The 26,367-nt window shown below is 48.2% G+C and overlaps 1 protein-coding gene across 2 annotated transcripts in view; it reads right to left on the bottom strand.

Annotated features, from left to right (window-relative positions):
• The window catches only part of SAG (S-antigen visual arrestin), a 31,089-nt gene extending 11,479 nt beyond the window's left edge, over nucleotides 1-19,610 (bottom strand). For both annotated transcript variants that reach the window (XM_059927501.1, XM_059927500.1), the window contains exons 1-9: nucleotides 19,536-19,610; nucleotides 15,437-15,497; nucleotides 12,632-12,676; nucleotides 10,329-10,522; nucleotides 8,369-8,428; nucleotides 5,490-5,566; nucleotides 4,398-4,533; nucleotides 3,426-3,510; nucleotides 1,465-1,537 (exon numbers count right to left, since the gene is read on the bottom strand). In XM_059927501.1, the coding sequence (XP_059783484.1) occupies nucleotides 1,465-1,537; nucleotides 3,426-3,510; nucleotides 4,398-4,533; nucleotides 5,490-5,566; nucleotides 8,369-8,428; nucleotides 10,329-10,522; nucleotides 12,632-12,676; nucleotides 15,437-15,497; nucleotides 19,536-19,610 (806 nt within the window). The remainder of the gene's footprint in view (nucleotides 1-1,464; nucleotides 1,538-3,425; nucleotides 3,511-4,397; nucleotides 4,534-5,489; nucleotides 5,567-8,368; nucleotides 8,429-10,328; nucleotides 10,523-12,631; nucleotides 12,677-15,436; nucleotides 15,498-19,535) is intronic.
• Nucleotides 19,611-26,367: the final 6,757 nt, after the last annotated feature.

Below are 26,367 nucleotides of genomic sequence, written 5' to 3'. Positions count from 1 at the left end.
CAGCAGCCCTTGCCGAAGGCCTATGCCAAGGCCTGGGGCCAAAGTCCTGCCCGGCCACTTCCCAGCGACTTCGGGATTGGGATTGGATGGTGGGCAGCAGCTTGGGGATCAGGTCTGACCTGGTTCCCAGGAGGCCTGCCCACCAGGGCCCCAGAAGCCCCACTTTCAGTCTCCCTGCCTCCCACCCTTTTGAGTGTATCGGAGGATGGTTCCCAGTTTTCTGGGAGTCTTTGATGCAAAATGTATCCAAGAGCCGCAAAGAGGACCAGGTAATGCGGTATATTAGGGGAAAACTCAGCTGGAGACCAGTTTCTCCTATCATTGTTGGGCACGTGCCAAAAGGTAAGCCAGGAAGACGCCCAGGACACAAGGATGTGCAAGGACACAGCCTAAAAGGTAGAACAGACCCTAGGCCTGGCCCCAAGGAGACAGTCAGTGAGTTATGGTTCTTTCCTTCCTCTCTCCTCTCTAGACCTATAAGTAAACTTAGGTCAGGATCTGCTTTAAGTAACAGTTTATCCTGAAGTCGCCTTTTAAATATCATGCCATGTTATCTTGCTGAATCAGCTGTCTTTCCTCACGCCCCCTCCTCGAACCCCCCTTCCTCTAACTCTGATAATACTTTTTGCATACGACAATGCTTAGAAAAAACACCTTCCCAAGCAATCCTCTCTGGGGGAAGGCATAACCCCCAGAAGCCTGTGTGCTTCCTGAACCTGAGTGCCTACCACAAAGCAAAACTGGTTAGACCTCTCGCTCCACCGTGAAGAAGCCGTCACAGGATTCCCATTTGTTTCTAATATCTTTTTTTTTTTTTTTTTAATTTATTTGGCTGCGCTGGGACTTAGTTGCGGCACGCAGGATCTTTAGTTGCAGCATGTGGGATCTAGTTCCCTGACCAGGGATCAAACCCGGGCCCCCTGCAATGGGAGCATGGAGTCTTAGCCACTGGACCACCTGGGAAATCCTCCCATTTGTTTTTTATTCAAATGAAGGGAGAAAAGTCACTAACAACAAGTGGCTGAGAACTGATATATCATCCTAATCCAGTTGTCATTGGTATCAGATTTTCAAGTTGTGGAGAAGATCAAAAGATAGGAAACCCTTGACTGGGCTGACAGGTCATTTGATTTTCTGCTCTGGGGGCAGAAACAGTATCAAATTCCTACCCATTTATTCAAGGATCAATAGAAAGTTCTAGACATTCCCACTGTGACGTTTCAGCCTTTATTTCTCTCCTCTCCATCATTCCTTAGCTTGACCCAGCTCTCGGAATTCTTGTTAGTGAGCACAGGATCAAGATGCTAACTTTCTTTGCAGTCCTTGAAGTGAGAACAGGGGAAGGAAGTGGAAAGCTGGGAAGCTAGCTGACCGTTCTACTTCCTTCTTCAGCGATGACCAAAATGGGAACTTGACAAAGAATCTGGAGCCGCCCGGGAAATAGAAACCCAACCCACTACTCACTGTGTTTCATCCATGGCCACCGGCTTGATGTAATAATCACTCGAGTAGAGAACCACGTTGGCCACTTGTTCCACTGCAAAGGGGGGACAGGGGAGGGTGACTCGGTGTGGAGTCCTGCATGGTGCCTTCCAGGGCACATGGTTGGTCTTCCCTAATGGCCATTTGAGTGTACCTCTCAGGCTCGGCTTTAAGGCTGAGATTTCTGTTCTGTCCTCAGGCCACTTCCATTCACCAATAACCTGCTCTGTGTCAACTCTACCCATGAGCCGGTCTCCTAAAACTGCACCTCCTGGGAGACCCCTCCTCTCTGCTGAGCTCAGGGCACATCCGTGGGTATCCTTCCAAGGCACACAATCTCCCAGTGTCCCAAAACTCACCATGTGCTCTCTTTCCCCAAATACACTCCCTTCCAACCTTCTCTATCTTATTTAATGAGCGTCTCCTTCGGGTGTCCAAGCTAGAAGCCACCTGGAGGCAGCACAGGGTTGATTTGTGGGTGTAGCATGGTGGATAGGAAGGTGGGCTCTGGGGCCAGACCACTTGGGTTCACATCCCAGCTTAGCCGTCTGCTGTGGGGTAATTACTGAGCTCCTCTAAGCCTCAATTTCCCCATCAGCAAAATGAGAATGATAATTGCATCTAACTTATATGGTTGTTGTGATGATTAAAAAGATGATTTTTAATCTCCATTAAAATCAAATTTGAGAATCAGAAAAACAGTTTGTGTGAAGCACTCAGCATAGTGCTTGGCCTATAGACAGTTCTTAACGTCTTGCTTCAGAAATTCAACAGCTTCTTTCAAAAATTTGGGGCTTCGATGTTAGGATTCATAAAACTTTGAGAAATAATTAAAATCTAAGTATCAAATGATACTTTCTCAATCCTGCTGCTTTGTGGAATACTGTATTGACACTACATACAACATGCTAAACAAATAACGCCAGGTCCTACAAAGACTTAAAGGCCTAGGAACTAAACCAACATAAAAACAGAGCCATAAAGTAAGCATGTATATTAGCATCAAGAAAAACCTAGAATTTTTTAGTATGTACGCATCAAATTCCTGAGCCTTCTCTATGATGGATAAGAGGGAAAGAGGAACGTGGTATATGGCACTTAGGGTGACCAACCATCCTGGTCTGCCTGGGACTGGCCCCATTTTAGCACTGAAAGTCCTGCGTCCTTGGTCCTGGTTGACCCAGGATGGTTGGTCACCCTAACACACTGTGAGTCTAACTCTGTCTCAGTCATCGAGCGCCTGAGGGAGAAGTGAACAGAGAGGTCTCCCTCCCAGGTCATTTTATCGTGTCTTTTTTACGTCACCCATATAAGACCAAATTCTAGGAGCATCCCGTGCACTTTGACGCCCTTTGAGCTGAGGAAGTGTGTAGGACCAGCAAGCGGGAGGCGCATCTCCTGAGTATTCAGGAGGCTTGGCCATCACATCATGGTGACTCAACAATAGCAGTGACAGTAGGGATTACCACTTACAAAGCATGTCCAATGTGATCAATCAGTACCTCACGCAACCTGGGAAGGTAGACCGGGAACCCTGCCGTGGCTGCCCGCTAAATTCCAAGAGGACGTGCACAGCTCGAGCCCACAGGGGAGCCCAGGGTTCCCAGGCCAGGGCTCCCCACTACACTGTGCAGAAAGAAAACTCCTCCCCCACCTCCCCCGAGACCTGGCACAGGGGCCCCTCAAGGAAGGCGTGACAAGGAAGGACGGGAAGATGCCCTGTCGGGGATGCTGTCCCAGGGTAGAAGACAACCCTAAGCTGGGCACGAGGCTGCAGGAGAGGACACCTTCCTCCTCTAAGGTCCTGCCGTGTGACGACAGAGACAAACGGGCAGTTCCAAGGCCCCAGGGGGCCTTACTGACCAGAGGAGAGACCCTTGGGAAATATGACTAGATGGGAACCGGGAAGACTGTGCTGTCCAGGTTCGAGCAGAAGGTCCTACCTAGCGCTTTAATCTTCTTCACCGTCTTCTCTGTATTATTGGTCACGGTCACAGTCACAGGAATGGGTTCCCCATGGTAATAGATCTGAAGAAGTCAGCAGATAAGTCAGAAAAGGGGAAGAGAGTGTGGCCATATTTTGTTAAATTCATCTCAGTCCTTTAACTGGAATAAAAGTGGCTGAATGCCCACACTTTCAAGGAAGACAAGGTGATGGCATCATGTTTCCTGTGGAGAAGGGTCTGGAGCAGGTTCTACCCCATCTGTGGGAGGCTGAGGCGGATGATGGGGGCTCCGGCCCCAACGCCCGAATCCTGAGAGTCACAGAGGTTTAGCTCCGGGGGTCTTGAGTGGAATCATGAGGTTATTGGGGGCAGAATAAGTGAAATGAGGGAAAATCAGCGGGGGAGCCCAGAGGGAGAGCTTGCCCAGCAGTGACCCTGTGTGATCTAGCCCAGGTGCTCATTTCCTTGCACGTGCGCACACACACACACACACACACACACAGAGTCTGCTGGCCAATGTGTGTGCACGACTCTTGTCGACCAGAGGGACCAGAGACAGCCTTGGCCAGTGTTTCTTCATCTTTTTCGGCCGTGATTTTCACACATGACATGCTCACCCCCTCACTGTTACTGCCAAACTTAAGTTTGCAGGGAAGTAAACAATTTGTTAACACCACACCCACTGATGACACACTAGTAAAGAGGCCCCTGGGGGCAGACAGGGGGCAAAGACAGCCTGGGCTGGGGGTATGGGAAACCCCCCACCTCCAAGTTGTCGGGACCCACAGTGAGTGGAATGCAAGCCAGTTTGGCCCTATCCTAAGGGTCACGTTTACTGGCTCCAAATTATGAAAAAAGCCAGTCGTCCCCAAATGTTGGTGCTTTAACTATCGCTGCCCCCAAGACTGCCTGCAGCATACCCCCAGCAGAGGGCCTGGCAGGCTGTCCCCAGGCTGGTTCCACAGTCACCTCTTTGCTGAGGGAGACGGAGAGGTGCAGGGGCTTGTCGGACATGAAGAACTGCCAGGAGGCCTCCGCTTGGGGCTGGGGACCCATCTTTTGCGGCGCATGCTGTACCTTCCGGATCAGCAAACGCACGGAGCTCCTGTGGATGAAAAGTCACCGATGGTTCCCCGGACCAGAGCCTGGGCCTCCTCAGGATGGCCTACCAGGTCCCCCTCCCTCTCCCCAGGCTGGGATCCCTCAGGGATGCTGCCGATGGATGCAGGTTGGACCAGTAGAGGGATCAGGTCTGGGGGGCGGGGCCTGGTGGGTGGTGTGGACCAGTCAGCTCTCCAAGGGTCCCTCTCACCCTCTGTAAGGACCCCGGCTTGGCCTCCTCTCGGGTGAAGCTGACGTGGGGATGTGTGCCTATGTGACAGGCTTCAAAACTCTCTACCGATGTGATGCCCTGTTATTGCTGTTTGGTGTAAGTGTGCATAGGTGTGAATGTTGAGCATGTAGAGAAAGTGTTGAGGACAGAACTGGAAACCTTGTTCAGGAACAAGAAAAATGAGCACCAGAGCCTGGGAGTACAGGAGGAATGGGAGTCACAGCTTAATGGGCAGAGAGAGTTTCTGTTTGGGGTGATGACAGCATTTGGGGTATAGATACCTTGGGGTATGGATAGCAGATAGCGGTATAACTGATTACACAACGTAATGAAATGTACTTAATGCCACTGAATTGCACACTTGACAATGGTTAAAATGGTAAACTTCATGTTATGTATATTTTACTGCAACAAAGAAATTACAAAAGAAGAAGAAATCTAAAGAAAGAGGGGATCTGGAGGCTTTTAAGGGCTTACATGAGCCCTTGAGGTTGCCAACTCCCCAGTCACTTTCTTTTGTTTTTTTCCCCCCAAATGGTCAGCCATTGTCCCCCCACCCCAAGTGGAGATGGTTCATCCTGACGGTCCTGACCTGGGGAGGCGCCATTACCCCCCCCACAATGGCCCTGTGGGAAGATTCTGCCACTCGGACATAAAGTGAGGGGCGGTCTCTTATCCCCAGCCCTTCCCCCCAGACCCCTCACATATTCCCAAAGCTACGCTCTTACTTCTTGGGAATTTTGTCCTCTTCTGTATCTGTGCTCTGTGTGGCAAAGGCTTTGACCTCGAAGTCGACCCCACAGCACTGCAGGGGCAAGAGAACAGACAAGGCTGCGGTCAGCACCTCCCTTCCGGGAGCCAGGACGGGGGTCACAGCCCCCGCAGGGGATGTTACGTGGCAACTTCTTTTTCTGACTTGGCCATATCCTTTTCAGAGTTGCACCATTATGACTAGCTTTGGAAGTGTGCTAGTGATGAAATAATGGCATTAGCTCGAGGAGAGCGCCACGGGCTCCAAGGCCCCAGTGAAGGTTCCCCCAGCCTGCAGGATGAGCCCCGCCAATAGCTGCAATAGCTCAGGCATCCTGGCTGGTCCTAGCCTCTCACCACCTCGCGCGGCGGCCAGCCCACCCCCCATTTCGTTGTCCTCCTCAGAAGTGACCCTGTGTGCATGTTACTGATGGTCCACTGCCTACAGCAGGGGGCAGGAGCAGTGCTCACAGGGCTGGCAGGGGTCCACGGACGCCTGTGCTGGGGCTCCAACGCCCTACGCCAGCGGGCAGCTGTTGTGCAGCTGCAGCCAGGCGTGGCCGGGCCGCCACGGGGACCCGGTGCTGGCAGCTCTCCCAACTTTTGAAAAGAAGCTGGAAATGGAATTTGGAATGAAGGCTCCTGATTTTTAAATTAACTAGATTAAAAAATGTTGCATGGGTGGAACAAATGCATCTGCGGGCCCCTTCGGCCCCCAGCCCCAGAGTGAATCCCCCGTGACCTCGCTCCTCTGTTGTGTTAACACGGGGTGCGCGGGGCAGGGGTGAGGGCACAGAGGCGGGGATGGGCCCTCCACCAGCTGCCCACAGAGTGACAGTAGCACATAAGCCACAGTCTTACTGGTTCTGCAAAACTGTGGAATCGCAACAACTCTAAAACCTGGGTTGAAAATAAATACACATCATTACCCTCCAGCACCTGGAGTTCTTAGCCCCGCCTCCTCTCTGCTCACCCCCCTCTCTGCTCACCCCCCCTCCACTCCCACCTCCCGCTGCTCCCTGCACAAGCCAAGCCCTTCCACCTGTCTACCCTGGGCACGTGCTGTTCCTTCCTTCTGAAACGCTTGACGCCTCTCTCTCCTTTTATACTGACCAACTCCCATGTGTTCTCCTAGCCCAGCTCACAGGCCTCCTCAGCTGTGAGGCCCCCAGGGCCCCTGCTGCACTGATGTCTCCTCCCCGGGGACAGAGGGAAGGGTGGCCCTCTGGCTGGTACAGTGTCCCCCACTCTGATCGAGTGGCCTCCTCCACCTTGCCGCCCACACCCGTTTTCCTGGCCTGGTGGCTTTCAAAGGTTTCAGGCCACCGCCCACGGTAAGAAGGAAAGTTCACTGCGAGGCCCGGTAAACAGACGCTCGCGCGTGAAGCAATGTTCGTGAACTAGCACTTATCTGTGCTGTGTGCGATGTGCTCTGAGCTCCCATGCTGTTCCACTTCACACCATTCCATTTTCTTTCTTCAATGCCATCTCGGATCCACCGCACCGATTTCACAAACCACCAATGGGGTAGGACCCCCAAGCCGAAAATCATGGCCCTGGACCCACGGTAATCCAGGTACGGATCTGCCACTCTCCGCCCTCATTTGCTGTCTTTTTATTTTCCAGCTCCCTCCCTCGTGACTCCCTCAGGCCTGTAGTCCCTGGGTCCCAGCACCTTTCCTTCTCTCCTCGTGTCCGCACTGCCCTCCCTCCTTGCCTAGAGTCCCCAGTCCACCAGGGTCACAGCTCTCTTGCACACACGGCCCCTTTGCTTCTCGCCTTTCAGAGCTCAACCCCACTCTCAGCTCAGTGGCCAGAGGGATCCTCTACAAACCCAAGTCAGAACCCTCTGTGTGTGTGGGGGAGGGATAAATTGGGAGATTGGGACTGACATATACACACTACTGTATATAAAATAAATAACTAATAAGGACCTACTGTACAGCACAGGGAACTCTACTCAGTACTCTGTAATGGATATATGTATATGGATAACTGATTCACTTTGCAGTACAGCAGAAACTAACACATTGTAAATCACCGATACTCCAATAAAAATTAAAAAAAAAAAAAAAGAACCTACTGTGCAAAGCCCGCCAGTGGCTCCCATCTCACTCAGAGAAAGTCCCGGTCCCCGCAACGGTGTATGAGGCCCTTCATGACCTGGCCGCACCTCCCCACACCCCTCAGCCCTGCCCCCACCATTCACCCCAGCTCCTCCTGCTGCACAAGCAGCCTGCTGGCTGCCCCCAGAACCCGTTATGCATGGTGCGCCCCCCCCCGGCCTGGATGGCTCTCTCGAGGGTGGAGTGGCTCCTCCTTTGCCCTGTCAGAGAGGCCTTCCTTAAGCTCCCGGGACAAGCACCACCAGGTCCTCCCTTAGCTCTCCCGAGCCTCTTGTTCTCCTTGGATGGGCCGCATAGGGACTTGCTATTTGGTTTTTGTCTGTTTCTCTCCCCAAGTGAGACCCACGAGGGGAGAGACCTACTATTTTGCTCACAGGGCTGCTCATGGTTAGGAATTGCTGAAGACAAGTGATACGCTCATTATACTGTCTCTCTGCTTTTGCATATGTCTGCAATTTCCCACAGTAAAAGCCCGTGCGCCACAACTACTGAGCCCACGTGCCACAATTACTGAGCCTGCGTGACACAGCTACTGAAGCCTGTGCGCCTAGATCCCGTGCTCCACAACAAGAGAAGCCACCATAATGAGAAGCCCGCACACTCCAACGAAGAGTAGCCCTGCTCGTCACAACTAGAGAAAGTCTGCACGCAGCAACGAAGACCCAACGCAGCCAAAAAAAAAAGTCTTTTGAAGGAATGAATGAATCCTTGGCATTTCTTCTGGAACCAACCTTGTCCACATCTTGTGGAGCTGGCTGTAGCATCACCGAACAGGGCAAGTAGTCAGGAAACTGTGGAAAGAAACAACAGATCATTTCTTTCAGAGAATGTTATTCCACGTGTATTCTACCTTCATCGTAGAAAAATTGAAAAATGAAGATGCGGAGCAAGAAAAAGGAAAACGTATCCACGTGTGTTCCCAACACCTGGAGTGGCGTGAACACAACCTCCCGAGTGTCCCATGTCACCCTCACACACAAACACGTATGTGCCTGTGTAGTTTTACAGAAATGAGACAAGTGATGCACGCGTCCTGCCGTCTAGTTTGCTCCCATCACTGACCCTAACCCTGCTCAGGAGAAGCGTGACCATTTTCCACGCTGGGAGATGTAGTTCTGTGCCACCATTGTTAAGGCTCCAGTAACACCACTTTTTTTTTTTTTGGCCATGCCGCATGGCTTGCCGGGATCTTAGTTCCCCAACCAGGGATTGAACCTGGACCCTCGGCAGTGAGAGCACAGAGTCCTAAACACTGGACCACCAGGGAATTCCCCCGTGACACCACATTTAATTCAGCCAGTTTCCTTTGTTGGCTGCCCTCCACCAAGTGGCCTTTACTTTGTTGCCATTGTCACCAGGGCTGCATAAACATCCTTCAGCCACCTTAGCACAGTTTTAGGCCATTCACTCCATAGGCTACACCATTAGAAAGGGAATGGTCAGGTCGAAATCATGTGTTTAAGGTCTTGATACATGTTGACATGTTATCTCCAAAAGGTTCTGTCACTTCAAACTCCCAGTCCCACTGCATGGGAGCACCCAGGACCACAAAACTGTAAGTGATTTTTTTTAAAGCTGTTATAAAATATAGCTAACATAGGGACTTCCCTGGTGGTCCAGTGGTTAAGACTCCATGCTCCCAATGCAGGGGGCACAGGTTCCATCCCTGGTCAGGGAACTAAGATCCCGCATCCCACATGTTGCATAGCATGGCCAAAAAAACAAATATATATATATATATCCCTAACATAAAACTTACTATTTTAAGTGTACAGTTCAGTGGCATTGAGCACATTCCCATTGTCCTGCAATGATCTCCACCACCCATTTCCAGAACTTTTTCATCATCCCAAACTGAAGCTCTATACCCATTAAACATTAATCCCCCAATTCCATCCTCCCCCATTCCCTGGAGACCACCAGTCTACTTTCTGTCTCTACGAATTTAACTCCTCTGGGTCCCTCATATAAGTGAAATCGCAGAGTATTTGTCCTTATGTGGCTGGCTTATTTCACTTAGCATAATGTTTTCAAGGTTCATTCATGTTGTAGCTTGTATCAGAATTTCCTGCCTTTTTAAGCCTGAACCATATAACTTCGGAGGAATATATAATCTTAAGACCCGTAAACATGCTAGCGAAGAGGGTGACAGCGGCTACCCGGACAGTGACTCAGGCCCAAGTCTTCAGAGGCAGGAACGCTGGCCCTGTGGTAGCCAGGTTCCATCAGGGGAGACTCAGGCCACGAGGGGGGCGAAGGGATTTCTCTACAGTGACCCACCAAGCTGTGGTCAAGGCTACAGAGGACGACTCATTTCACTAAGATCTCCTGTCTGGCAGGGAACTCTTTCCTGCTTAGAAACTCCTCGAGGCAACCGAGGGGCACTTCTTTCTTTTTATAGCCGAGCAAGTGAAGGCATAACATGCACGTATAATTAGGTGGTCAGATGCAGGGAAATATTTAAACCGTAGGTTGAAACGGTGCCTTCAAAGGCCGGGAGGCTGTTTTCAAGGACTTAAAAAAGGACAATCACAGCCCGTGCAATCTAGAATTTCCTCCAAGGGTGCAATTTGCAGGCCCGCAAATGTGAAGTCATTACTCTGGCCCCTTGCCTTCGCTGCTGGTCCCATCATAAGGTGCTGTGGGTGAAGGAAGCGGTGCAAGGAAGTGGAGGGTCGAGTCGTCACCCACCGTGAGCAGGAAGGGGTACGTGTGGTCCCCTAGCTTCTTGATCAGGCTCTCCTGTAGCTTCGTGAGGGTTCCCGAGGCCCCCACAGGAGGGAACAGCTGGACCTGGGAGAAGTACAGGTCCCTGCGGAACTTCAGGCCGATCACATCGATGTCTTCCCGGCCGTACCGGAAGGCGCAGGTCAGAGAGACGTACACTGGAGGGGAGACAAGAGGCGGTAGGCTTGCCCCGTTGGCGGGCTTGGCGCCCCTGCCTGGGCTGACACTGCCCACCGGTCTCAACATCCCACCTTCAGCATCTCAGTAAGGACCTGAGAACCTTACTACCCAGCTGGCCCCTCCCCCTGGCTTGCGTGAATTACTTGAAAGGGCCGTGTCTGAGTGCTGGGAGGCTCCTCCCATGAGCCACGTTATTTAGCCTCCTGACTCTACTGTTTCCCTCATCCTCCCACCCTCTCCTCTTGATGTACCAGCTCAGTGACCTCTGGAGGCTTTTAAACCGTGTGAGGTCGCTTGGGTTCTGAGGGCGGAAGGTCTGGATGGAGTTGAGAGCGAAGGTAAGAAGCAGAGGAAGGGCTTCCCTGGTGGCACAGTGGTTAACAATCTTCCTGCCAATGCAGGGGACACGGGTTCGAGCCCTGGTCCGGGAATATCCCACACACCGTGGAGCAACTAAGCCCGCGAGCCACAACTACTGAAGCCCGTGCGCCTAGAGCCTGTGCCCTGAAACAAGAGAAGCCACCGCAATGAGAAGCCCACGCACTGCAACAAAGAGCAGCCCCTGCTCGTCGCAACTAGAGAGAAAGCGCGCGCGCAGCAACGAGGACCCAACACAGCCCAAAATAAATAAATTAATTAAAAAAAAAGAAAAGCAGAGGGAAACCGTGCTAGGGAACAAAACAGACGAGTGCCTGAGCTGGACGGGGCCCCGAGGGAACTGAGCAGGGGCTCAGGGACCAGGTGGAGAGGTGAGACCAACTCCGAGAGGAAACCTGCTTTTCACACTGCTCAGAAACTTAACTGAGCTTTTTCTCTAAATCAATCAGTGCTTCTGAAAATTCACTGTGGTTAAACAGATGTAAATTGTGCCCCCAGTGGACCAAAAGAATTATATGAAACTACACATGTTTTGAGGATGGACTGTTTACAACTGTCGTTAATGTGGTAAATAAAACCACACGAAGTGGTCCCTCCAAGTCCTTGGTAGCCATTGGTTGAGGATTTTGTCTGTGTCTGCCTCAAGAGTAATTGCCCCTCGGCGCTAAGCTCAGAAGAGCCACTGATCCCTTGCTTATCCCTCATTCAACGTTTGTAAGAGGAAGGTGCCCAGAGATGACCCAGTTTTACGCCTCTCTCTCCAGGCAGCGCGTTCCTGGCCAAGGGCATGGGCTTTGGGCGCTAGAACGGGGCTCCGCCTGGTGTAAGAGAGGAGCAGGGCACCCAGGAGGAAGCTGGAGACAGCAGAGGGGGGCGATTTTCAGCCTGTTTCTGCCACGTCCCCTGGATGCTGTGGGCCCTACATCTGACATACTCCATGGGCACATCCAGGGTTAGGAACAATTCCTTGTTGGTTGCTGGTAGCTACCGCTCTAAAAGGTATATTTAGAATGGAACTGAGTCAGTGACATTATCATAAGGATAGCTTGGTTCTAATTTAGTTTACACGACTGGTTTTTGTTTGTTTGTTTTTGACACGCCACATGGCACGGCTTATGGGATTTTAGTTCCCCGACGACGAGGGATCAAACCCAGGGCCCCCGGCAGTGAGAGTGCCGAGTCCTAACCACTCGACCGCCAGGGAACTCCCTACACAACTGTTATTAGTACCAAATTGCTTGCCACACGTCGCAACTGCCAGATATCTTTGAGGGGGCTGTGCTGCCGTGGTCCAGAACACCAGGCTCAGCATAAAAACTCTGCCTTCCCGCAGCCTCAATTCCCTGCTTTTCGGATAAACCCAGAAAGGAGCCCTCTTGAGTCTGCCCTGCCATAGAACGACATGACACGGGGCAAGCATGCAGTCCGTGGAGCCGGCAGACCGGGGCTTCGGGCTCTGTCTGCCATTCCTTATCCTGCCACCTCGGACAAGTGGCTTCCCCGAGTCTTCACCTCCATCTGGAAGATGCGGACACTGAGCTCTGGTGGGAACAGGGCCCGTGTCCCGAGGATTGTACGAGGGAATGTGGGTGAAAGGGCCGGGCAGAGAGAATGGGTGTGCAAGAGCTTCCCTGCCCCTCCTTGCACACACACGCCCCCTTCCCGCAGCCAGACCACCGCTCCCCGGAGGACAAGGAGCTCTGCCTCACCTCTCTTTCCCTTCACAAGCTCAGGATCCACCAGCACGACACCATCTAAACCAAAAGAGAGAGGAGAGTGAGGGCGGAGGACGTGAAAGAGACTGGAAGCTTCTTGAAGTGTGTGTGTATACATATATATATCACATGTAATCCATGTTCATTACAGGAAAACTAGAAAGGGAAGCTAAGCAAAGAGAAAACAAAGTCACCTCCACTTGAGATACCCAGAGATACCCATTGTCAAGATATCGGTACAGAACGATTTTCCAGATGTATATAAATTTATATGAATGTTTTTTTACTAAAAAAATGAGCTCCTACTATACATATTGTTAACTGCTTTCCTCATTCAGCTATATATTGCAAACACATATTCATACTGTTCATACATACACACACACATATAATATGTACTAATCTTTTCTTTAAATTTCATTGATTGATTTTTGGCTGCATTGGGTCTTCATTGCTGTGCGCAGGCTTTCTCTAGTTGCAGCGAGCGGGAGCTATACTTCGTTGTGGTACGTGGGCTTCTTATTGCTGTGGCTTCTCTTGTTGCGGAGCACGGGCTCTAGGCGCGTGGGCTTCAGGAGTTGCAGCACGTGGGCTCAGTAGTTGTGGCTCGCGGGCTCTAGAGCACAGGCTCAGTATTTGTGGCACATGGGCTTAGTTGCTCCGTGGCATGTGAGATCTTCCCGAACCAGGGATCGAACCTGTGTCCCCTGCATTGGCAGGTGGATTCTTAACCACTACGCCGCCAGTGAAGTCCCATGTACTAATCATTTTAATGGCCACACATTTGCTCCATTGAACAGGTGTACCATAAATTATTTAATCAACCCCCTCTTGTTAGGGCATTTAGGATGTTTCTGATTTTCCCCATTATAATTAATATTGCAATGAACATCCTTATAGATAAATCTCTATCCACGGTAGAATTGAATTTGGCTTTCGATAACATAATGCCAAACGACCTTCTAGAAAGTGTTTTGCTGAAGGACATTCTCATCCTAGTGCCTAAAAATGCCAGTCTTTCACACTCTTTTTTTAAAAAAAGAACAATTTGAGTTGAAGTAATTATAGATTCACGGGAATTTACAAAGATAGTACAGAGAGGTCCCCAGGTATCCTTTATCCAGTTTCTTCCAATGGTTACATCTTAGATAATTACAGTACAATCTCAAAACCAGGAGGTGGACATGGGTACAATGTGTGTATGGTTCTAAGTCATATTATCACATGGAGATTTGTGTAACCACCACTGCAATCTGGATACAGAACTGTTCCCTCACCATAAAGATCTCCCTCTTGGGCTATCCCTTTGTAGTCACACCCAGCTGCCTCTCCCCACCATCCTTAGCCCTCAGCAACCACTATTCAGTTTCCCTTTTCTATAACATCATCATCTCTAAGATGTTATATAAATGGAATCATACAGTATATGGCCTCTTGAGATTAGCTTTTTCCACTCATCACAGTGTCCTTGAGACCCACAAGCTGTTGCATGGATTGGTATTTCAATCTTTTTCACTGCTGAGTAGTGTTCCAAGGCATGGATGTGCCCCAGATTGGTTAATCTTATTCACCTGTTGAGAGACATTTATGTTCTTTCCAGTTTGGAGCTATTACAAACAAAGCTGCTGTGAACAATCATGTACAAGTTTTGTGTGGACATAAGTTCTCATTTCTCTGGGATAAATGTCCAGAAATGCAACTGCTGGGTCATATGAGAAGTGTATGTTTAGCTTTTAAAGAAACTGCCAAACTGTTTTCCAGAGTGGCTGTTCCATTTTACATTCCCATTCCCACCAGCAATGTATGAGTGAGGCAGTTTCTCTACATCCTTGCCAGCATTTGGTATGGTCATTATTTTTAATTTTAGCCATTCTGACAGGCATATAATGATATCTCATTGTGGTTTTAATTTGCATTTCTCTAACGACTAATGTTGTTGAACATTTTTTTTTTCTTTTTTCTTTTTAGAAATGAAATCAGGTCTTTTTTTTCTCTTTGGCTGTGCTGGGTTTTCGCTGCTGCCCACGGGCTTTCTCTAGTTGTGGCGAGCGGGGGCTACTCTTCATTGCAGTGCGCGGGCTTCTCATTGCTGTGGCTTCCCTTGCTGCGGAGCACGGGCTCTAGGCGTGCAGGCTTCAGTAGTTGTGGTTCGCGGGCCTTAGACCGCAGGCTCAGTAGTTGTGGCGCACGGGCTTAGTTGCTCTGCAGCATGTGGGATCTTCCCGGACCAGGGCTTGAACCCGTGTCCCCTGCATTGGCAGGCGGATTCTTAACTACTGCGCCACCAGGGAAGTCCTGAACATTTTTCTTTTCCTTTTTTTCTTTTTTTTTTGTTGTTGAACATTCTTCTATGTGCTCATTTGCCACCCATATATTTTCTTTAATGAAATGCCTTTTCATGTCATTTGTCTATTTTCTAATTGGATTTTTTTTTTAAACTGGTGAGTTTTGAATGTTCTTTATCTAGAAATTAGTCCTTTGTCTCATTTTAAATTGTCTCTAATCTGCCAGTGGCACCTTGATGATGTTTTAATTTGCATTTCTTTGATTAGATTATTAACGAAGCCAACTTAAAAAACACAAAACCAGTGGTTGTCTGATGACTTAAAGGAAAACCAGCATTAAAATCTCACCCCAGGAGACTTCCACGGCGGTCCAGTGGTTAAGACCCTGCACATCCACTGCAAGGGGCACGGGTTCGATCCCTGGTCAGGGAACTAAGATCCCGCATGCCGCACAGCACGACCAATAAATAAATTAATTAATTAAAAAAAAAAACTCACCCCAAACTCAACTTACCCACAGGCTCTACTTGGTCAACATGGTCTATATAGTCTCTCTTCCCCAAGTAGATGGTCACCTGTGGGAAGAACAGGTATGGATTCTAAATGGCCAAAGAACACTAAGGTATTCATGTTAAAAATCAGTAGCAACCAATAAAAAAATAAATAAAAGTTAGCAACAGCCGAAACATTTTGACCAGTCCTGAGAAGAGGAGAGGCCTGACTCTGCAGCTTGCCCACCACCTCCTCTCTCCCTGCTTGGCTGTCGGCGGACATAGTGGATTGCAGGCAAGCTGTGATCTTTCCTCAACCTCATAAAGTGCTCCAAGGAATTCTTCCCACCCCTTGGACGGTTCCCTGTTCTCCCCACCTTTTCCCATCAAGCCCAGGTCTGATATCAACCAGGTAAATTTGTTGAATTCATTGATGATACTTTAGTGGAAAGTTATGCCTATACATATGAGGCCCCTGTCAGCTATTTGCATGTTAAGCCTTTTATCTCTAGCTGTGAATGAAAGGTTTCTCCTCCTTGTTAGAAGAATTTCTGATTAAGAGGCAGATGTTCTGGAGTCCCTGAAATCCTCTCAGGTGAGCATCTATACAGATAACCCTGAACGCCTGCCCTGAAGAAGGGGGGAAGGGGTCCCGGATGGGAAGAGATGACCATGTCTCAGTCCTTGTCCTGTCTGTTTCAATGCCCCTGGCAGCAAAGGTCTCTTTCCCAACCCCCTTTGCGGGAGAGTATGGGTTGGGTTCACCACCGCTCACCACTTTAACCCACAGCACTGCGACTGCCGTGATGGTAAGAATTCTCTTATTCATCTTTCAGCCATCACAGTATCTAGTATAGTATCCAGTACATACAGGAATTAAATCAACCTTTGCTAAGTACACCGATGAGTGAGTACACGGACCCTGGCTAGCCTCCTTCTTCCCTAAGCCTCTGAAACTCATATTTTTATTTCCAAGAATGCTCAAAATAATTTTTGTTGGCATTGTATCATCTCCTGTATCTACCCCCTCATAGCGGTATCCTGGAGTGGATCTCTGTGGCTTCCAGGTTATTTGTGTTATCGATGTTGAAGCACCTGAAGGACAGCACAGCCAGGTGATCGGTTTGGGGGCGGGGAGTTAGATGGTGAAAGGATGCTTTCTGGGCAAAAAAATTCAGTGTGCACAAAGCCCAGAGCCAAGAGAATGCTTCTGGAACTGCCAATGGTTTCATCTGCGGGTGAATGGCCTCCAAATGGGCATGCAAGCTGATGCCAGAAAGGGTCTTATAGGACCAGACCCTAAAGAATCTAGGAGGACGTGGAAGCCTTTGAAGCAGGATGAAAGGCTCTTGCAATTAAACGGCATGTAGTGCTTGTCATGTACCAGGCGCCAAGCTAAGTACACCGACTACATTATTTCATTTAATCCTCACAACTACTCTTTGAGCTAGGGATTAAGCCCATTTTATAGAGGAGAACACTGAGACTTTGGTTGCATTGGCAGCAAAGTGGAGAAGGGATTGGCAAGGGGAAAGCTGATCGTGGTCGGGAGGAGGGAGGACTGAGAGTGAACGGGAGGGGAGAAGGTAGGTGGAGAGCGCATGTCTTCTTTTTCAAGCTTTGGCGGTGAAGGAAGGAGAGCTAGAAAGGGGACGGGGTCAAGAGGGAGTTTGTTGTTCTTCTTGCTGTTGTTGCTGTTTTTAAGATGCATGAGGTGGGTACTTGTTGTCATGCTCAGGCCAAGTACTGGTAGAGAGGGAGAGGCTGCACATAGCCCCGGAGGGAGGCTGATGGTAGAGGACCCTGAGAAGGTGGTGGACCATGACCCAGGCTGTAAGCAGCACGAACCACAATGGAAGAAACAGCACCTCGCCTGCTGCAGTTGGAAGGGGAGGGAAGAGACAGGAGCAGGTAGAGAAGTGGGGCTGGATGATGTGAGGCTGCAGCCCAGCCGCTGCTTGCAAACCCCATAGCCACGTGCCCCATCTTCCTGGATAAAAGTCGTCAACTATAGGGAGTCCCCTGGTGGCCTAGTGGTTAGGGTTCCGGGCTTTCACTTCCGCGGCCTGGGTTCAATCCCTGATCGGGCGGGGAAGTGAGATCCCACAAGCCACAGGGTGAGGCCAAAAAAAAAAAAAAAAGAAAAAAAGTCACCAATTGTGTCCAGGGTCCCATGTGGTTGTGTAGTAAGAGGAGACCACCCCAGAGGACAATTCTTTTTCCTTTTTTTCCCCAGTTTTATTGAGATATAATTGACATATTGTATAAGTTTAAGGTGAACAACATAACGATGTATGTATAAATTGCGAAGCGATAACCACAATAAATTTAGTTAACATCCATCACAGAGGATGATTCTTGATTGGCCAGATCCAATTCTTTTGGCTCGGGATGGCTTTAAGGTGGGCGTGAGACCCAGTTTTGACCAATGAGATATGAGAGAAGTCTGCTGGAGGGCTGCTGGAGAAATATCACCTCACCCTTAAGAGACCCCAGGAAGCAACAGACTTTTCCTTCTTCTAGAAGAAAGTGAGGGAAGGCACCTGAAGCTGGGGCAGCCATCTTGCCACCAGCCAGAGGATGAAGATCACCAAAGAGGGACGAGTGGAGAGACTCACAGAGAAACACACCCAGGGCCCTGGCACACCACACCTGAAGCCAGACAAAACTTGCCGTTGAAATGATCCTAATATGTGACACATTAATTGATGAATTATTTTTTCCTCCTATATACAAAAGTTCTAAATTTCCCAGGTCAAAGATGTCTATCTAGATGTGAGGAAGAAAAAAGTGAGAAAATGATATGGCCCAGCAGGAGTGTTTTCTTTCTTCTTTTGCCAGAAGTCAAGATAAAGTGCACTGGAAAGACACAAGTTGGAAGAGAGTTGGGAGGATGAAAGTTTGAGGGGTACCCAACTTGTCTCCCCAAAGAATCAGAGGACTTGATGAAAATGATGGAGATCCTCAGCGAGGGAGAGGAGAGGTAGGGAGTGTCCGAGCAAAGCCCGATTCTCTCGTGAGGCGCAAAAGTATCGGAGAGTTTCTTTCGGGCGCAGTATGTATAGGCTTCAGAAGTCAACTAGAAGAATGACCTAGAACCACATTGTCCAATACGACAGCTACTAGCTACAGGTGGCCACCGGCACTTGAATATGGCCACTCCAAGCTGACGTGCTATAAATGTAGAACACACATCAGGTTTGAACAACTTAGAAAATGAAGGTAAAATATGTCGTTAATAATTTTTATATCATTTACATGTTGAAATGATAGTTTTTTGGATATATTGGGTTAAATAAAATATAGTATTAAAATGAATTCCCTGTTTCTTCTTACTTTTTTAACATGGCTACTAGAAAATTTTAAATTAGATATGTGGCTTGCATTGGATGGTGCTGAACTAGATTATGAGCCCCTAAGAATCCATTGAGTGGAGCGAGGAGACCCCATCCTCGGGGGCTGTGAGGTGGGCCCTCCATAGGGTGTCCCAGGCCAGGAAGTTCACGGGCATGTCTAGACTATCTAACGTGCCCCTGATGGAGCCAACAATGGCATCATCCCTGCCGAATACACAGAGTGCCAGGATACTGGTGGCCATGCAGCCACAGTGCAGAGTGGCAGAAAGGCAGCAGCAGGAGATGCTCCCTTATCCAGTGGCCCTGGAGGCCCAGCAAGGTTTGAGAGCATGGCAGCTGGGGTGGGTGACAGAAGGTAGAGAGTTGCATTGATCCAGCATCAGGGCTTTCACCAGGCAGTTAGGCGAGATGATAGAAAAAGGGTCAAGTAAGTTATAGATACTGACCAAACAATGTTTGAAATGGTTAAGTCATGGGTTCAAGGCTAGGAAAAGAAGTAAAACTGGAGGCGAGGGGTTGGGGACTGAGAGATTAGGAGAAAATTAAGGGTCTTGGGACTAAAGTCTTGTTGAGATCGGAGAGAATTTATATTTCTGCAATTTACTCATTCTTTTATATCTCATTTATCATCCATCTCAGACAGAGATGGAAAATAGACATAGAGCTTCCATTGACCTCATAAGATGTTGATGTTGATTATGTCTATTCGAAAAAGCTCCTTTAAAAAAATGATTACTGCTAAGCCCCTCACCTCTGTACTACTTACCGATTTGTCCCGGGAGATCTTCTTGAAGATAACGTGGTTTGGTGTAGATTTACTGTCCTGCACGTTGGTCTCCATGTTATCTGTCCCTGGCAGTTTCTTCCACCTTGGGGTGTTATGTCAGGTTTTAGAGGGCTAGGAAAAGGTAAAATCATCTTAAATATAAAGTCAAGAACATTCTGTGAATAAAACCCATACGTGAGATGCTGTACAACCATCAGACATTTCCTTCTACCTGCCTCAATATCCACATTTGACTAAATAAGGCCTTCGTCTAGTTTGTATTTTACTACAGTGTGCTTTTTTTTTTTTTTAAAGGTGTTTTATTTTTCCTGATAAGCCTCAGACATTTCTTAGCAACGCTCACCAGGATGTCCAGATAGATTCCAATGAGAAGGTTTTACTTTGAGGCTAAGCCTTGGTATCGTCACACTAAGCCAGATTGAATTTAAAATTCTATCTTGACACTATATTACGGCAATTAAAATACAAAAAATCCCTGCAAACCACAGCATAACCACTTCATGAATATCGTTTTAAAAATACGTTAAATCCCCAGAAGTTCTGTTCAGCAATTCATACTAGGCAGTGCTTTCCCTTTCCTGCCATCTCTCACCACTCCCCAGCTTTACCCACAACAAAGAGGCCATCTGAGCTGTCTGGAATTCAGTGCGTTCCTTACCAAGCAACGTCCACGGAAACTACACAGAAAAGGTGAAACTGGGACAGACTGACTGAACGAAAATGCCAGTCCTCCTGGCCCTGGCTCTTCCCTGCGCCCTGCCCTGAGTTTCTGAGAAGGCTTGTTCGTGGGTGATCTCATACCTTGCGCAACCAGCTGGGACGGTCCCAGGAGGTGAGGAGAGGGTCTCTGTGTCCTCCGGGGTGAGCAGGCAGCCAGCCCCTGCTCCGTCTAACCAGGTGACCCCCACTCGGGCCCTGGCTGACTGAGTGGGGAATTTGTAGGGAATCTGGAGAGGGTGCCCACACCCAGGTCTCAATGTCTAGAAGCCAAATCCCATTTAAGGAGTAGAGTGGCAACTGGATTAGTGCTGAGACGGGCGAAATGGTAGTTTCAGCAGTTCAAAGCATTAGACAAGGGCCCAGAGGGGCTCCCAGTGCAGGAGCTGTCAAGCTTGAGTGGGGAAGGCTTGGGGGAGGGATGACAGCTAAATGAAAGCTATTTTATCTTAACCCACTTTGGGTTCTGGAAATAGACTGATTATCCCTTCACTCCTGGTATCACCAGGAGAAGGGATTTTCAAGAGCTCAACCAAATTGATTAAACTCAGCAGGCAGCTAATGCAACCTTGGGGGTGGGGATATAAACAAAAAGGTCAAGGAGAAATGTCAACCTCAAGATAAACCCTGGTGTTATGCAAGCCAAACTAGTCATGTCCCTCTCCTCTGCCCTACGTGCTATTGATTACATCACGAGTCCTGTCACTTTGCCCCCAGTGTCTCCAGAATCTTAGTCTTCCCATCCCCAGCACTCCCTCTCGAGTCCATACCAGCCCCTTTGTTTCCCTGGTCTGACTACATCCTTCTCCATGCTGCAGGGGGGGCTTCCAGGCCCTGAGCAGTCCCCCTCCTGCTCGGCGTCTCGCCTTGCTCTCAGCTACAGGCACGCAACTTCAAAGCCACACGCTCGAGCCTCCGCCCGCCGTTCCCCATCTCCCTGGACCACACTCCCGCTGCTTGCTTTTGCCTGGAACCATCCTCTTCTCCCTTCCTCCCTGACTCTTTTCATCCTTCAGTTTCCAGCTCAAGAGTCACTTCCTCAGGAGAGCCTTCCCCGACCTCTCCGACTAGGTTGGAGGCACTATTGCATTCGATGCTTGTACAGGAGATGATTTTGCCGTCTCTATTCCCATACATGACTCTTGGCTCCATGACGTCAGGGACCCATGCCGTTTTGTTTCCCTTATCTTTGTATTCCAGTGCCCAGAACAGAATACTCAGGGAATGAATGCATGTGATGGTGTGGCCACTAACACATATATGTACTGGACTTGAGCTGGTGTCTGGGAGTGAAGCCAGTCTAAGCAGAAAGTGACGTTTGGGGTGTTAGCATCTATCGAAACACTCCAGTGGCTTCCCACCTAAGTCTGGATAATGTCTGCAAGGCCCTGCATGATCTGGGCCCCCCGTTCTTCCCACCTCGCCCACTTTGCTCCAGTCCACTGGCCTCTTTGCTTTTCTTCAAACCTGCCTCAGGGCCTTTGCATTTACTGTTTCCTCTTCTGGAACACTTTTCCCACAGATAGTCACTTGGCTCACTCCCTTAATTCCTTTGGGTCTTTACTTCAATGTCACCCTATCCACCTATATCCTATTGTGTACCACCTCACCCAACACTTCTGTCCTCCTTCTCTGCATTACCTTTCTCTGTAGCACTTATCAGCATCTGACATACAAGATAATTTATCTTGTTCATTGTCTGTCCCCCCACCCCAACATAAGTTCCAGGACTGTAGAGATTTATGATTGTTTTGTTCCTATCCCATCTCCAGGATCTAGAATAGGGCCTCAATGGACTTTGAGCAAATCAATGAGTCACTGGATTGCAACAGTATAATGGCTGGCAATAGCTAAAGTTAGGAAAAATTTTAATTTCTAAGGGAGAAAACTTTTAAAATTTTTAACGGAGGAATGCCAGCTAATAAATGCAAAGGGAATGATAGGATTGGAAAAACATCATTTGACAAACTCTGATTGTATTAATCGTGCCTTTTTATTTTCTGTAATTCTGATGCTTTGACATCTGAGGCTTGGCTGACCCTGGAGAGACTGCCATCCCAGGGCTAGCTCTTTCCTAGAGAGAATAAATGACTGCTTTTCATATGCAAACCAACCAACTCAGAGCCCATACACCCCAAAGTCCTCCTTTCCTCCTTTGTTGGGCTCTCACACTCTGAGCCACTACTGCCCTGCCCTAATCACCCTGGGGCCGGGTATCAGACAACTGGAGACAGCCCCTGCACTCCAGGGCCTGCTGAGGTAAATAGCCAATCTTAAGTCTGCTTATCCTATCTCACCAGTTCTTTCCCATGGAAACCACAAAAGAACTCTCGCCCGTGTTTTCTCCTTGATGCTTCTACCTCCTGACTGGCCCTGGTGCTTCCCCACATGGCCTGCCCCCTCTTTCTGGTAACTCTAACAAACTATCTTTTCAATGGCAATTGTCTCCAGATCTGTTGACCTCACCATAGCTGAACAATAGTAAAACTTAGTTTTCAAATACTGATGACATTATTGACTCAGACAAGGATTCTTTATTGGTGTGAAAATCATTAGGGGAAGAATTGAAGGGGAAACGGCTATTCCTATGACACCAAAGTGATGCCATATGGATCATGACCCTTCACAAGGTGCAAGCCAAACTATACAGCAGGGGATCAGACACAGTCCAATGTCAATCTTAGCATCACAAATGGTGTCAACCAATGTGATGTGTCACCTTGCAGCAGCCGGAATCCACCAAGCCTTTAGACATCACTTCTAGGTTATAGGAAATACAAGGAATAGCTAAATGAGACCACAAGAGAGCTACCAGATGAATGTAGAAAGTGCCTGATCTCTTTCATAAGTCAATGTCATAGAAAAGAGATGCATTAGATTAAGACACTTAAGGGACTCAACATCCAGATGTACTGTGTGGTCCCAATTGGACAAACAGGATGTATAGTACACTTCTGGCCTGTTGGGAAAATCTGAATATGGTCTAATAATGTATCAGTAATATATCATATGAGCTCTGACAGGTAGGATGGAAATTATTGGACTAGGAAGGTAGAGACTGTGACTGAATGAAGAAGGTCATAGGATGGTACGTACAGTATGATCACATTTTGCAAACACACAAGTCTATGTGTGGATATACGTGCACACACGTGTGTTATCGTACACACTATATGCATAATCTACGAGGATAGACACCAAAGAGCTGACACTGGTGGTCTGTGTGAAGGGAATATTAGGTTTTGTTTGGAAATCTTTTCTTGTCCCTTAAGAAAAAAAAAATGGAAGAAAAATGACTGGGGCCCTTCATCCAGTGTCCCCATCAGAAGGGCTGCCCTGAGCTGTGGGTGCTCCTGGGACCCCCGTTCTCCTGCAGCTGTGTTAGCGCCAGGCCCCCAAGGGTGCAGGTCTCAGTCACTGACCTGCCAATGCTGGGCAGGTAGGAAAACCTGGGATGGACTGCATGCCAGACCTCACTTTTTGGAAACGGTAGTCTCTGGTAGTCATTCGCAGCCCCTGGTCTGTAATGCATTTTTCTCTGCTTGGTGGAGAAATGAGAAAAATAAGGACACTGTTGTCAGTTTTTTCATAGAACCAAATGTATTCAGTAAAAAGGACTGTTCTTTGTTCTAAGGTTATGAAGTTCTAAATTTTTTTTTTTATTTGAAGTTTTAAACTTTTAAATATTAAAATGTCCTGCTTCTTCCTCCCAATCTTTATTGAGATATACTTCACATCCAACCATATCTACCCATTTTAAGTGCGTGGTTTGATGATTTTAACCACCACTATGATCAAGACACATTTCCATCACCCCTAAAAGTTCCCTGGCACCCATTTCAGTCAACTCCTGGTCCCATGTAACCACTGATTTGCCTTCTGCCATTAGTTTTGCATTTCCTACAATTGATTATGAATTTAAGCATACAGAGAAAAGCTGGAATAGTATAATAAACATCTACATTGTCAACATGGAGATTCGACAATGAACATTTCGCTGCATGTGCTCATCTATCTCTATTGCTTTTTCCCTTCTGAACCATTTGAAAGTAAATTGCAGACATCATGACAATCAATAAATGTGAGAATGCAGCTGCTAAGCATAAGGACAAAGTGTCCTTCCTTTTACAGGGATGAGTGTAGATGGCAATTTAGAAAAAAAAAATCCTTACTTGGCCAAAATAAAAATTTATCCATCTCTTTCTACAATTCTTTTAGAAATTTACTGGTCTATTAATTCTCAAAGTCTAAGAACCACTCACTGGCTATACAATACTTGTTTCTCTGGAGTCGGCATCCAGTGAGAAGCAGCTGCGAGTCCTGTGTTTCATTTCCCAACATCAAACGCAGCACCAGCTCGAGGGGGTGGGGGTTCGGGATATGCAGCTAAGAAGCTTAGGGGTTTTGGGGCTAGGTTATCGTCTTAGGGGCTTATTAGGGCACATGCATGAGGAAAACTGGTTCAGTCTGCTAACCATCAACTACAAAATGAAAACCTTGCCTTAGTTTTACTGAAACAGAGAGCACTTGACAAGTTTGAGGCTACTGTATTTATGCAGAGTGCCAGGGAATCAGAGCTTTTAAAAGCCACCCTCATTTCAACATGTGCCTCTTAGTCAACTGGCCTTAAGAACAGAGGGCTGTTGTTATGGACTGGGCTGGCTAATGTCTGAAATCATAAATGCAACCCAACAGGCAGAGACCCTTGAAAAACATTTAGTCTACACTCCATCCCTTGCTTTGATCTCCTCTACAATAGCCACAGAAGCTGTTGAATGCTTCCAGGGACAGGGAAATCACTACCACTTTTCTTTGAAATAGCATGAAGTGTGAGAAAATTTTTTGTGAGGATGGAAATCAGCCTCCCTTCTACTTCTCTGTGTTGCTCCAAGTTAATCCAATCTCTTCCACACGTCAGTCTTTCATGATTAGAACACAGGTGCTCAAGCCTCATGGGCATTGAAACCCTCTCACGCCCAGACAGATTTCAAATGTCCATCTTGAAGCATCACACTGACAACAGTACTTAATGCTCCAGGTTTCTGTGCAGAAGGAGCAAGTTGTACAAACAACCCCAGACTGGAGTCCTGGGCTCCGTCGCTCACTGACGAATCCACTGCGATCTTGAGAAACTAGCTTGGCCTCACTGCTATTTCCTTTTCTCCATCTGTAGAAGGGGAGTCCACGAGCTTCCCTGGCTTGCAGGGCCAGGGAAATGCATCAAATGTGCAGACAAGGCCTTGAAAAGGATCCTGATGGACATTCCTGTGTCCTCTCTGAGGTGAGAGCTTCTTCACACTCTGGTCCTGCCACATGGGCCCCGACGCTAGAGGGGGTTTCGATGGTAATGAACTTGGAGTTGACCACAAACTGAGCTGCTTACACCTGAAGTTGAGCAAAATTAGGCAGAGCCTTCTGGAGAAGTTTGTTACACACAACGTGTCCCCTCAGATTCACGTGTTGAAGCCCGTTTACTGCCCAGTGTGACGGTATTTAGAGGTGGGGCCTTTGAATGAGGTCATCAGTGTGGTCATGATCTGACAGGATCTCCACTCTCCTTGTGCACAAACAAGTCTCCTGAGCACACAGCTTAGTGGCAGTGAGGCCTCGGGATGAAGTCTACCCTGCCAGTGCCTGCCACTCTGACTCCAGGCTCCGGAAGTGTGAGACACTTCTGTTGTTTAAGCCACTCAGGCTACGGTTTTTTTGTTCTTTTTTTAAAATTTCAATGATGTTTATTAAAGAAGTAATAATAGCATGAACAAATGCAAGGTCTATGCTATCTACCCACGCAGGCTGCGGTATTTCATTATGGCAGCCCAAGCTGAGCAAGACGAGGGCCCGCGCTTTTCTGCAGACAGATCAACTGCTATCGATCAAAAGTCTGGAAAAAAAATGGACACTAATCCAGTTTAAGAAATACCCTTTTTTGTTGGAACTAGGTAGAGGTGGTGCTCATACAACACTGTGAATGTGCTAAATGCCATTGTTCAGTTTAAAATGACTAATTTTATGTTATCTGAATTTCAACTCAGTACATTTAAAAATAGTAGAAAAAGAAATACAGTTTTTACATTGTGACCCAGTACATACA

Source organism: Balaenoptera ricei, chromosome 7, assembly GCF_028023285.1.
Source record: "Balaenoptera ricei isolate mBalRic1 chromosome 7, mBalRic1.hap2, whole genome shotgun sequence".
Lineage (NCBI taxonomy): Eukaryota > Metazoa > Chordata > Mammalia > Artiodactyla > Balaenopteridae > Balaenoptera > Balaenoptera ricei.
Note: the sequence above shows the minus strand (reverse complement) of the source record. Positions and strands in the feature narration are given on the sequence as shown.